Source organism: Ischnura elegans, chromosome 11, assembly GCF_921293095.1.
Source record: "Ischnura elegans chromosome 11, ioIscEleg1.1, whole genome shotgun sequence".
Lineage (NCBI taxonomy): Eukaryota > Metazoa > Arthropoda > Insecta > Odonata > Coenagrionidae > Ischnura > Ischnura elegans.
The window spans coordinates 59204503-59218886 of NC_060256.1; the positions used below are offsets into that span (position 1 = coordinate 59204503).

At 38.9% G+C, this 14384-nt stretch overlaps 1 protein-coding gene across 3 annotated transcripts in view; it reads right to left on the reverse strand.

Moving 5' to 3' along the window:
• LOC124168455 (serine/threonine-protein kinase 24) overlaps window positions 1–14384 on the reverse strand; it is a 528029-nt gene that overhangs the window by 288240 nt on the left and 225405 nt on the right. Inside the window, exon 1 of one of the 3 annotated variants that reach the window (XM_046546714.1) lies at window positions 11433–11627. The exons of the other annotated variants lie outside the window; for them this stretch is intronic. Within the exon in view, the coding sequence (XP_046402670.1) occupies window positions 11433–11516 (84 nt within the window). The 5' untranslated portion in view covers window positions 11517–11627. Of the gene's footprint in view, window positions 1–11432; window positions 11628–14384 lie in introns of those variants that run through there. 3 annotated transcript variants of the gene reach the window in all.

Here is a 14384-nt window from a genome sequence, read left to right on the forward strand (position 1 = left end):
CGGGCAGTTGGATTTATTTCACGATCTTGACCGTTTTCAACTATTTACGGTTAAAAATACGAGCATTTATTCCATCAAGTTTCCTCCATCCAGTCAGACCTCACCATAGTCGAAGCCCGAAGTTCCCCGTCAGAGGAACACGAGGATATTATGCCTCCGATCGAGATCTCATATTTGCTCGAGTGAGCTTGCATGTCCAGCAAGCTCGCATGTCAATACGTCCACTCTCCGAAGGGCGGAAGTTAATTTCGACTCGGTGGACGCGGGTGCTTCTTCTTATTCGCTTTCCCGACACGGAAACAGACCGTCGGAGAGAGACGGTCCTTGCGAAAGACTGGCAACACGAATGCCCACGGCGGCTGACCGAGGCTGCAATTTCCCCGATGCACGGCATATCTCTCTCCCGGCTGCAATTTCCTTCCCTATCCGGGATTGTAATTAAGGGTGTGCACGCGATGCACTGTTCCGGAGCATTTCGATACTTGAATTCACTATCCATTACCCATGCACCATCGCGGATGTTAATACTCGGTCGCTTCCCTGATTGCATTCCGCCATCATCTCTCGGGTAATCCACTGATATGCTCGACGCTGACGACGGTGACCTTAAGGAGGCTGGTCCGAGATACGAAGTATACGTATATTTTACGAAAATGTACAGGTTACCTCTTCTAGTTGTTAAGCGAATTAGGCTGGAAGCAGCTAGAGACTCGGAGGCGCTAGGCTTAGATTGCTTGAGCATTTACGAATGGACATCTTCATGAGCGACACGGAGAACATCAAATTAGGGCCCCACTACATTTCCAGGTCCGACAGAATCAATAAATTAGGAGAGATATTTTTTCGAACAGATAGGTACATGAATTCGTTTTTTCCCCGAACCATAAAGGACTTAAATAAATGCAAGTCGTTATCTTGTTTAAGCATTTGATTTCTATATGCATACAGCTGGTGTCCTCACACTCCCTGTCACACGCCTTTTAAGTTGGCTTAGGGGGTATAATGTAGATGAGATGTAGATGTAGATGTGCCTCATCGAATGACGGCCACAAAAATAGACTTTCCGCGCTTTATAACGTGAAGATAGCAAGGTCTTGGGGTGGAACTGTTCCACCATGCCTCGTCGAATGAATTTCGATTATCCACTTCTCTTTTATAAGATTAAATGAGAAGACTAGTTTGGATACTCTGTGCCATACTCGAATCTGTTTTAGACTAATTTCTTAGAGAAAGTTTCGACTCGAAAATAAATCACGGAATCAAAACTAGTCGCCTCATTAATTGTACAAAAAAAGTGGAACATTTCAATTTATTCATCAATAACATGATACAATGCTACGGATCATCCACAGTTTTATAAGGGCTCTCTGGCTACACTTGTCTAAGCAGAGTAAAATGATAAATGATGAATTTACATTATTTTAACAAAAAGAGAGATTTAATGCTCACTATACCTGAAAAACTATGACAACAGTAATTTTTTGGCTCGTCACATGAGTGCAAATTTTAGTATATGGATGATCTAATAAAAAAATGGCGCTGATTTCGGCTCACATAGCTGGTAAAGAGCCAATTAAAAATATATTGATTGAATCATCCAGTTTCTGGGCACTGCCTGATAGCAAAGAAAACACAAAAACGTGCCAAGTCCTCGATAAAATTATTACAATCAAGTTGTCACTCATTACAGCAGTATTACATAAAGTTAATGATTCAATAATAAAGGGAACGAAAACCGTAATATTTTTTACAGGTGGACTTTGATGGGACGCGAAGTCGAAGCCCTAAGATGCCAATTTAATTATAAAAAAAAACGTGCCGTTCGCTTTGGAGGGATATTGTTAACGCCCTCAAAAATTCCTTTATTCCTCATACAATCCCGCTAACGAATACAAATCTGGATGAAAAGGTCTATTCCATTACTTGTTGGATAAATGGAAAATTATTGAAGGAGGAAAAAACAACACCGCATAGTTTTCATACACAATCCATCGAATAAAACGTATCCGGTTTTTTTCAAAAATTCAAAGGGAACAAAAGGCGCAAGCAATAATAAAATCACGGAGTAAAAATGGCACATGAGACAATAAAATTAAGGTATCTTGCAGTATCCAACAACTCCAACGAGGTACGTCTGATTAAGTGTATCCCAGACACAAAATGGCTTAACTAAAATGCGCATAAAACAAGATTCGGCCCTGAGATTAAAGCTAAGCCGCAAAGCTATTCCACGATGAATAAAATTACCACGGAGAAATATGTATCGCAGCTCATCACTGCAGCAATCTCAATACCTTGTTATGTAACTAATTACGATTTATATTTGTGTAACAATGCGGATCTCCGATATCCAAAATTATATAAACGGCTACATGTAAAGCTCTGTTCGAAACAACTTAACTTGGCTTATTACAACTGAAAACAATACATGCTACGTATTCCACAAATCACAGAACGGACCGCAAATTAGCTATAACATCTACAGAAAAAACTTTCGACAGCCACGAGCGATAGGCACCGCTCTATTGCCCATCTTTGGATAGATAGAAAATGGTTGAGTTTTTCTCATTTAATGATTACCTAAGCTCAGCCAATTTAAACTGCATTAAGTTATTACGAACCAGCCGATGCTCTTCATTAATACTCCATTCCAAAGAAATACTAAGTTATGCTAATTTAAGTTGATGCAATAGACACACACTATTTCAACTACGACTTCGTCAACAGCGAACATCTCTCTGCCCTTCTGCTTTGGACAGCCACTAGCAATAAAACTGAAATACATGTTTTCTCCAGGCCTACAATAATCGAACGTCATTCTCGTTAAAGAAAGATAGTTCACATATGGATTCAAGGCCTCAAAAGCGAGAGAGATTCCATCTCCGATATATTCCTTCCAATGTTTCATTCTACCACGGGCTGTACACCATGAACTTTGATTATGAGCTATCGAACGTCGCTGGGCTGTGGCCCCCTTCAATACTCGTACGGCATAAAGGCTTTCAAAAGACCTTGAGCGCAATAACTCCTCTCTCGGCAAACGCAAAATCGGGATAAATAAGGCGATGTGTGTATTCTTCTTATTCCTTCGCAGCTATTCCCGTTAGGGGCCGGATTTCAATAAAATGAAGTGTACGTCAGGCTGAGGAAAATTAAAGGTACGGACAGTGCATGAGTCCATGAGGAAAAGTAAACTAATAATAAGGACGCAGTTCTGAAGATAAAATTGTGTGCCATATAAAATTGTGACAAATACACAGCGAGGGTAAAAAGAATATTACCCATATATCATGGAATTATACTTAAAGGAGCACTACAAAAGACATAGTATTTCATAATATTATAAGTTTTAGACTCCTAAACACAGATCCCTTGTGACCCTCTGAGATAGCATCATCAGACTTCCTCGATTATTTTTTAAATCTCATCGCCAACTATTTTCGCACACGATTTCGTAGCAATTTCACCGATGGGAAAATTTTAACTGCAAAGAATATATATCTCGAGATATAATTCATTTTGGAAAAATGGAAAACATGCACAAACATTTGAAATTAGCATATGGAAAAATATTAATTGAAATAAAACAAGCTCTGCAACTTTGCGCCGCATGCAAACAAAAACCTAGGATCTTCAATGAAAAATAATAACCAAGTACTCAGCCTTCTATTAACATTTCGTGGTGGCCTATGTAGTGGCTGGATTGAATACAGAATGCAAGGAAAAGTATACACAAGCAGTCGATAAAATAAATAAAAAAATATGAATCCAAGTTAAAACTAGACAAACAACAATTAGCAATTCTGCTTCAATAATTTTCAATTGGAAAATTTAAACTGCGAGGAATATTTATCTATGAGGTTTTGCCAAAGAGGCAAAAATCATATTGAGGAACAAAATTCTTAACTGTAGTGTTCGTCCGTTCGTTCGTTTAACGCAGTTTTTTCGTTAAAATTAATTTGTATAAGTTTTAAACATAAAAAAACGCAGGAGCTGGAATATATATTTGAGAGCCCCATCAATATTACAACGTGATCGCAAATAATACTCAATTTATCGTCTCCGAACGTCAGACAATTATGGAAATAATAATAGATCATGGTTTTCATGAAATTCCTCCAACACTTAATAGCTCACTAATTACAGCACACCCCAATAAAAATTCTAATGATAATAAAATATAATTACTCGTGATTAAATACTCTCATAATCAATATTTCATACAATATGTTTGATGCCGCAACATTTAAGAGATTTTAATAATAACATGGATAGCCATTATGGTAAAAAGACAGTGGCCATTTGTGGGAGACTGCATTTCCCTCATAACTTCTAATTACAACATACCCGCGGTGACGGCATAACCATACCCATAGCCCGACACGCAAATATAACAGATTGCCCCGTCCTAATGGTCGCGCCACTACGGAGAGTGAAAATGCTCAGCGGTAACATTTGCACTTTACCCAATCTAATGGCAGCACCCACTGAACCATAACTTCATTCATTTTCTTCTTGACAGAGAGGCTGCATGCACCGAAAATGCGTTAATAACCAAATGGTGAAAGAAAATCTTGAAAAGGGTAGTTTTACATCACGCGGTACTCTTATGTCCCGAAAAACTATGTAAAAATTGGGAGTTGATAAATTCCATGCCTGGGAATTAGTAAAAGAACATTCAACAAAGCAAATATTGAATATTAAGTATTTGAATATCACTAACTCATAATTTCACAGACTACTTTTTCAATTTTCAATTGACTCACTGGTTTCGAAGTTAGCAGAGGTTTGCGTTGTTTACAACAACTCAGTTAATTTTTGTGGTATAAAAAAATTTGTTTTCGGCAAACTGCTAGTAATAGATGTGGCTTCTTTATATCAAAATCGCAAGTTATAGGAACGGAATCTACGGAAATGCCAAGCGCTCAAAGTTGGGCACATTGATTTTACGCGCAAAAAACGGGTACTTTTTTGAGAAAAAATTAAGTACAGGAAATACTATTGAGCCGAAGAATTTTTAAAGTACATGATATAACGTAGAACTAAATTTTCTTTCGTATGCTTTTTATTGCATTGAAATCGATTGCTTCGTTTAGACGCTAGAGCTCCTCAAACTCGAGTATTTGTTTTTTTTTACAGACAGTAACTTGATATGAACGGGCTCTCGATTCGAATTTTAAAAAAGAAATAGTTACAAATTTGAAGTAATAAGTACGTTACTTAATCGTATAATTCATAAATCGTATGATTCATAAGCTGTAGTGTTGAATACGAGATCCATTTCGCGAGAAGATGGAGAGCCAAGCTTTAAAGCATGAAATGTAACCAGGAAATTTAATATGACGGATTAAATAAGGTGGCCTGTAAGAATAGAGCAAACCACGGGGCGTTCCCGTAAATAATTTAAATAACCCTATTTCCGTCGTCATGGATGACATTAATGCCAAGGGCCGAAGACAAGACAAAAGAAATAAGAGGTATGAAACAATTGAAATTTTTAATTGAAATAACTAACGTTAACCCTCCGTTCCCTTCGCTTATATGCATTCGAACCGTCCAAGAGTAACAACAAAAGTAAAAATACAAAATGCTAGAATAAGTATAGGATAACTTTTTAAATTTCTATCGCGTTTCTTCCAATTATAAGGAAGGATAACGCAATTCATGAATCTTCTTAGCAGTTTAGTTTACCAAATATTCACGAGCAATTCAATGAAAATTTTAGGATCCGGGTGATGTACGAGTAATTCCCGTTTTTTTTAAGGAGTCCTCAGAGGTCTCGCAATTGAAATCGTTTGCACTAGCCTTTTGTCACAGCTACAGTTGCAGGATCGTTAGATGCTACAATTCCGGATAGGGGTTGGGGCAAAAGGGGTGACATGGAGACGGGAGAAATTGCACAAACTTTCGCTCGAGGGAGAGAGAGAGAGGGCTTGCGAAGCCGTATAAATAACCCCCATGCCGGAGACCCCCGCACGCCATCCACCCTCTAAACTTGGCGGCGAAATTGCCACATTACCAACACTGTGATGGGGGCGAGGGAGACACGCACAGAAGACAAGGGCTGTGACCCCATGTGCGCGACTGGGGGATGGGCGAAACGTATAGCGTGAAAATAAATTAAAATCGTAGTTTTATTTTGAGCAGTACCAGTAAAACGGGGGGATAGCATTGGTGTGGTAGCTTCCCACCCCGTAGGCACGGGTTCAAATCCCATCGATGGCATAGAATTTTTAGAGACTACCCAATTCCTCCTTTAATGTTGTGTGGTGGACATTTCAAGCGCAACATTCCGTCCTTTGCATGGGAAGGTTTTGACTGTAGTTCACTCGGCTCCCTTCGTTATGAGCAGGTTAATGCCGACGCCGGGTTTCTCTGAATAAAATAAAAAGAAAGGCTGCGCGGTTCGTAAAAAACTGCTACGGGCGTACAGACAGAGTTACCCAAATGTAATGCGAATTAGGCTTAGAGCCGCTGGACACTCGGAGGCTGCGCGCATGGCTTAGAGTGCTTGAACGATTGAGAATGGATATCTTTAAGAGCGTCACGGAGAACATATTATTAGTGCCCCACTATATTTTCTGGTCCGAATATTATTAGAAGCGAGAGATTTTTTTCCAAACGGATAGAAGTAGGAATTTGTTTTGCCCCCGGCACTAAAGGACTTTAATAAATGCTAGTCGTAATTTCCTTAGAGCACCTCCTTCTTGGGTGTAGACGGCTGGTGTCCTATCACCCCCTGTACACGCCTTTTAGGCAGCTTGCGGGGTATTATGTAGATGCAGATACGTGGGCCATATCGATTGCTACCACCCGATACATCAAATTTCTCACATATCGAAACCTTTCCATACTTTGTCCTCGCTGTGACCCCTTGCGTGCGACTCGGACCAAAGTTCCGCAAAGGAAAGGGTTAAGACAAAGGGGATTAGTTGCCAGAGGTGGTCCCAAACCACCCACTGCCTCACCCCACCCACCGGTGGTGTCAACGCTCAGCCAATGAACGGACGCGTCCCTTGGAGGGGGAAAACGGCTTACCACGTCTGAGGAGGCTTCCAACCCTAATAACCCACAATGTCACGATGACACCCTCCTTAATGCAATTAGCCTTATTCTCCTAGATCTGTTCTCGATTCTGAGGACATTTGCGACAGCAAAGTTGGACGATAATCCTACTGACAAGCAATTTTGCGTTGGAAATATAAAGGAATTTCAATCATTACGCGTTGAAAGTCTTATTCTCCCTTAGACAGACGGATATGTTTATGTGCCAACCGCATTAAATTTTTAGTTTAATCCGGTCATTCCAATTCGTAACTATCAATGCCAACAGGAGTCGTGCTTTAAACATTTTTAAAAGTTACGGAAAATTACGTTTTTAAATCTCTTAACCAGAGCATAGGATACGATTAAATTGGGACGACAGTGAACACATGATTGAAAACATTGAATAATAAGGAGGCAAAAACATTTATTAGCATTCCAAACCGTGCTCTCTAATGCTATGGTGACACTATTCTACTAGAGCCGTTCACTAACCTTTGCGAGCCGTTCACTAACCTTTGCTAGCCGCTCACGATTTGCGAGACAAAAGTTGGATAATAAATCCTTTATGACACGCTATTTCGCTTGTTTTTTGCAATTTTTGCAAATTAATATCAAAACCAACTTTTAACGTAAAAACGTCACAAAATCTAAAATAAAAATATCAAAATCAGGAAATTATAGAGCTATGCGATGCTGGGTTCTTCTACTACAGACACATATTTGATTCTACGATAAACCCCAGGCGGTATTAATTAAACTCTCACAGGTATTTTCAATTTCATAGTTAATAACATCGAGTGACAGCATTAAAAAAGCGTTGGGCACTAAGAATACGCGATTCTAATTTAAGGAATACATATACTGGAACAATAAAATTTTCCCACATCGCGTTATCACTGAAATCTAACTGATAGGAACTCAGTTGGGTGAAGGCGGATTACTACCGAAAAACAAATAAGCTTCGAATACACTAAAGCAATTGTGAGACCATGCCATTGATAAGAGACTAATTCATGAAACATCAAAGTAAGTAATTTATAGCCCAAAAAAGAGCTGAATAAGAAGATACGCACTACAGTAGCATTAGACGCCAAAGATAAAAATAAACCATAGTTTTATTAATCTCCAGGAAGATAAGGCACTAACTGAGGCACCTGCAATTTAAAAGCATAAGTATTCACCACCGTTAATGCACCCATTACTCCATAAAGTGCCATAAAAAGAACTTTTATGATGGGGGAGCATTACTGCGCATCATAAGCATTATAGACGCTCTCAAAGGGCGAAAAATGGTGAACATAATCAATAACCACAACCTGCCCGGCAGACTTGAATCGAATCCCACGAAAGAAAACTCACTGACCACAGATAAGGCCTCTGGGACGAATGTTGAATCACTCGACGTAAAGACGCTTGAACACACAAACGGATTGCTTACCTGAAAATAGAAAGAGAAAATATTTTAAGAAACTTCGCAAGAGAAGCAATAAATATTTCCGCCGTAAAATGTAAAATAGAGGAGATATTTAATGTCTTCAGAATTATTAATCCTCTAAAAACATACTGTGAAATATATTAACGTTGGGGCTAGAACAATAGGAACAAAAATATTTTCTCACACAAAGTACTCGTTAAAATTTATTGAAAGAAGCAAAGTTTTGTGATGGCGAGTTATAACCGGGAATAAGTACGTATCGCACACACATTATGGGATGTTATCCCGCTCCTCAGAGACTGAAAGAGAATATAAAGGAAGATAAACATTTTACACCTGCCTTTATAAGATTCCTAAATAAAATGTGAATATAAATTATCAAAAACCAATACGTACAACGCTTAGAAACAGGACATAAACGTATAACTTGATTACCAATCAAATTGATGGGAATGACAAAATGCCAAACGAACAAACAAGAAAACTAGTCGGTTACATTTAAGAAACGAACAAAAGAGCAATGAAAACTTCACATCAAGTTCGAAATTTGAAGGGTTGGATGACAGTACACAATAACTTTGAATAACTATAGATGGTTAAATTTAAGCCGTAAAAAAGAATAATGTCTCAGGAGAATTCACAGAGCAATCACTTTATCTCAACTACTCCTCAATAAACTCGACCTATTCAACATCTACAACTCCTTTGAACCCTACGTGGAAATTAAATAGTTGTAAATCAAGTTTTGCTGGTTTATTCCTCCTAAAACCTGATGATACAAGCCCTATAGATTCGGCATACTAGGATTCCAAACGCATAGGATCGTACGGACTGCTGGGAAAGAAATACCACTTGAAGTAGCCATACTAATATTTTTATCACAAAAAAGTTTTCTTACTCGTCTATCGCCAATTATAAAATAAAGTATTGCTAAATATTTGCAAACACAGATATTTTCCCCCTTCATGCTCAAAATAATAACCTTTCCCGCTGAAGATTCATTCTATTACCAAATTGTAAGTAAAATAGATGACTAAGATTGAATATAAAAATATAACCGCGAACTCATCGAACATCTGCCCCAGTTAATCCATGATAACTGTAACCTCAATAACACCATAAGTCACTCAAGTAATAAAAGTTAAAAATACACTATTTATGGTGAAAAGAAGACTGAATGAATATTTTAATGAATGATTTCAGGAAAATTTATGGATGTTCACTTAGGATGAAAGCGAATGAGAATAGCTTCGACCACAACTTAAAATGAAGTTCTGCATAAACACACCTAACATGATACCAATCACCAGACTGTCTCATTCTTAAAACGACCTCCATAGACATCGTACCAATCATCTCCGAAAGCTTCCGGGAAAAAAAGAAAGATGACGATCCGCGAGCAATTTTCGCGCCAGAAGGCTCACGACAGGCATCTGGGATGGAGCAGACATCCCGCAAACAATCGGCCGTTTCCTATTAACAGCCGACCCTTTGAAAACTCATTATCAGGAACGCGAGGCATGAGAAAAAAAATGCATTACAAGACGGAGAACACATCATCAAGATCTGGGGTCGTCGAGAAAAACCGGGAGCTGATGAGACGCGAGAAACGATTTGGAATCGACCATCAATCACACTGGCTCCGGTTGAAGCAAGCGATCTCCGGTTGAAGCAAGCGATCTCCTGTCTTCGCCAAACCCACGCCACGTCTACCGAACCATTCCTGAGTCCTACATCGGCCCGAGCCGCAAACGCGCATCCAAAGAAAGGGATAACCTTCTCTTCTCCACCGACAAATGCCATGCCGACCTTTAGAAACACGGGATCGATGAATTACCACTAAATTCCTCAGTGGAAGCGTCACTAGGGCTGTTTTCCAAACCGGAATTACACGACCATCGTGCCATTTCCGATTGTCAACTTCCGGAAGTTATTTCAGCAAGTGTTGTCACCACGAATATTACTAGTGTGTCTATAATGTGAAAAATACTAGTTACAGCGAGAACTAGACGAACAGTAAACAAATTCAGAGTCTAGATGAAGTGAATGATATTAAATAATATAACACATTCCGACATGAATACCAATAAATATCAGCCACAAATTCAACTAGGTAAAGTATATAATCATTCAACCTAATGTTTCATGAATAACATTGCAAAATACATCACTATTTACAAGCTAGAGTTTTCTTTCTACTCGATTTCCATGACATGCTCTTAGCATCCACAGAATATGAGACTGGAAAAGAAATCTGTCCAATTCCCTGACCAAACTTAAAAAAAATGTAGCAATTAAACAATTCCCTGACATTTACCCGTTCCCTGGGGACTTGTTTTGTTTTACAGAGTGTTATACAGTCATAAACATAAGCATTCTTGGCGAAATATTGTTCTTGGGGCGGGAATCATTGGCAACAGGAATAGTTATCAAGTCATTTTAATGCTGTGCGTAACATCTTAAGATGATATAAATTTCTACCCATGCAAATGACATCAATTAGATGAGCTTCAATAAACCGCCTATATATTCTATAAAACTGGCAATAAGGACAACATCACCACAGAACTTATCACTTTATTCTAAGAAGTGAACGATATATAGGATGAAGTCAACGATATTAAATAATTCTAACACATTTCGACATGAACATCAAGAAAAATTCACCAATTATACCAGGTAATCCATGAACTTAATGTTTGATGAATAACATCTCATTCTAATTCACTATTTACAAGCAACAGTTTTCTTTCTATTCGATTTCCATGACACACTCTGAGCATGCGCAGAATATGAGACAGAAAAAGAAAATGATTCCCGGGATTTTGAATCGGACGGAAAAGAAATGATTGGCTAAGCTTGATTATGACGTCACCACCACGCAAATGGAAAAGAAAGGACGTATGCACGACTAAACAGGGACTAAACTTGAAAGGACTTATATAAAAACCTCAATCAGCGCCTGAAGACTGTATCGGTGAAAGAGATTGTGAATGCCCGGGAATTTGCAGCATAAAAGTCGAAAAAATTCCATCTCCACGGTAGGATCCAGCAGAAAAAGCTTCGGTCTTCAAGGAATACATTAGGTGAACCATGAGCGAATAAAGAGATTCCCGGACGTGAGCCCAATAGCTCACACCGAGGGCCAACTTCCGACACCACACATAAAACGAACGTAAATACTAAACTAATACCATAGCAACCGCCACTCCCAATATGCCCAAATCAAATGCATTCAAACCTCGGCCCTACAAGCCGCTATCGGATGACTCATGTGCACTAGATTTACCAGCGTTAGTAATGGAAAGATAACGGCAGATCTCTGATTATACTTAAAAGCACACATAACGATAAAAACCTATTCCGAGAAGCAGGGAATAAAATGAAAAGACAATGAAAATCTTCAGTAAATACCGCAGGCTTTCAAAGGCTCCGGCTTCCGTCAGCTGCGATAACTTTTATTGACATTTCTGGAGAGAAAGAAATGATTACGTCTTTGTTGCCTAGAAGGAACAGAAAAAGAGAAATAAAAAGAATTCCTAGCTTATCAGAAATAGACCAGTGACGCCACGTGGCAGAGAAATGCCACCGTCTCGTTTCGAAATGGTATGGAATGTCTCTTTGGTATCGAAGTCACCCCCTGTGACGCATAATGGATAGTCACCAATTGGAACATTCATAATACTACAATCAAACGTGGAAATATGTCGGAAATTCAAAATAGCTGAGACAGGTTCCGGAACATGTGATAACATTAAACACCAGCAATGTTAACAATTTGATAACGTAAACGATTCCGAGTCTCAGATATTACTTTAAAATACAATTTCAAATATAACGAAGGGAAATTTAAAGATTGGAGATACAGAAAAATTTTGACAAGGCCGGCTTAATGAGTGAACCCTGAGAAATTCTAGATGATCAAGTTATACGATGAAGTTTAAAACTGGTAATACGTCACGAAAGTATCACCTAATAATTTCCCCAAAAAAAGAACTCAGGAGCAAGACAAAAATAAAGGAAGTACAGCTTCCCAGAGCGCGTAGGTGAATTTCCACCATATCACCGCTTTTGTCGAATACGCGCCACAGAAAGCTATTTTTCACCTGATCTTTTACCCAAATTTACATTAGTCATCTCACGGAAACAGTACAGAAAAAAATATCGAAATACGAACCGAAATCCGAACACAAGAAAAACATATAAAACTAACCTTTTAGGAGTCTCAATGGGCATGACTGTGGTATTAGAAAACTATTATTTTAAATGCGTACAAACGAAATTTATGATCGAGAAATTTGACTGCCTGAATTCAACATATAATTTATTAAGGTCCTATACAATAGGGTTGTGCACCACTATGGAATAATGCCGTTGAAATGTTATGAATTAGAGTTGGAAGAATGAAGAACAGATTTATGTCCAGGGATTGAGCAAAATTAAGAAGGATGGAGTAAGCACAGAGTGCGAGATTTTTCACCTTGATCTTTTACCCAAATTTATATCAGTCATCTCACGGAAACTACGTTAAAAAGAAGTATCACACCACATTCGGAAAATCAAAGCATAGGTTGGCAAACCGTCATTAGGAATCAGCGTTTGGGGAATCCGCGTGCAAGAAAGTATCCATGTAAACGAATTTTATTCGACGTTCCTCCTCCATAAAGACCTGATTGAGTTCGCAGCTGACCTGCGTTAGAGTTTAACAATGACCGCACCAAGAGAGAAACGGAGTTATTATCAATCACGAAACAATAATAATTGTGGCTGCCCATCGCGGTCCCTTTATTCTCGACAGATAAGAGGCAACAAATGGACCGACAGTCCATCTTCGAAGTGATCGCTGCGCCATCCCCACCACTTGGACGAAAAAGGAACTGCGCCACTTAGGAGAAAGAATATGGAGACAACCATGACGGATCGGTGTCCCGGATTAAACGGACGGGTATGAAAGGCAAAGGGGAAGACGGCAGGATCACGTACCCTAGAATTGGGAGTTCCGATTCGTGTTGTTGATACTGTTCCTGCGATTTCGTTCGTGACAGTGATTCGGTTCTTTTAATCATTCTCAATGAATTCAAGTAAACCAAACCACGATTCAGTGTATTGAACGGAACACACAAATGTAATTGGAAGTGATTAATGCATAGTTGTTATTCCAATGATGCATTACATTTTCAGATAAACTTCTCGTATACCGATTTTTCCCGAATGATGAGATATGAAATCAATAATTTTCAGCGAAAAAAAAAAACCTCTGCTTTCGCCCAAAATATTTTGAAATATAACTTTAGTTTATCCTAAATTGTGTGAAGTAAATTTATGTTTTTTTAAGGAATGCCATTTGGGTTGAAGTGTTTGATTTCGGTCAAAAAAACCGATTGATAGCAGAAGCCAATGTATTAGCCATTCAAAACCAATGAAAAGCAAGGTAAAAGGACCACTGTTGATTTGACCTGAAAAACAACGACAAGATTGGTTTGAGGCACCTCTCCACTCGATTCTCCTATCAGATAATCACACCTCAGTAACCCTTCTCTTCCACATCCTTCTTTACCTGTTCCATATATTTCATTCGAGGCCTTCTTTTTCCGTTCCTGCCATCTACTTATCCCTCGACGATTGCCTTCAGCAGGCCATCATGTCTCAAGATATGGCCTATAAAGCCGTTCCGTCTTCTAATAAAGGTTTTCATGAGACTTTTCTTCTCTCCTAATCTTCTTAGGACTACCTCATTCCTTACGAAAGATCCACAGAGAAGGAAAAAAACCTCATTCCTTACTCGGTCGATCCATTTGATCCCCATCATTCATCTGTAGCACCACATTTCAAAAGTCTCTATCCTTGCCTTCTCCGCTGCTGCCATATGATAGTTACACAATTCAAAATCAGCGTGGCAGTT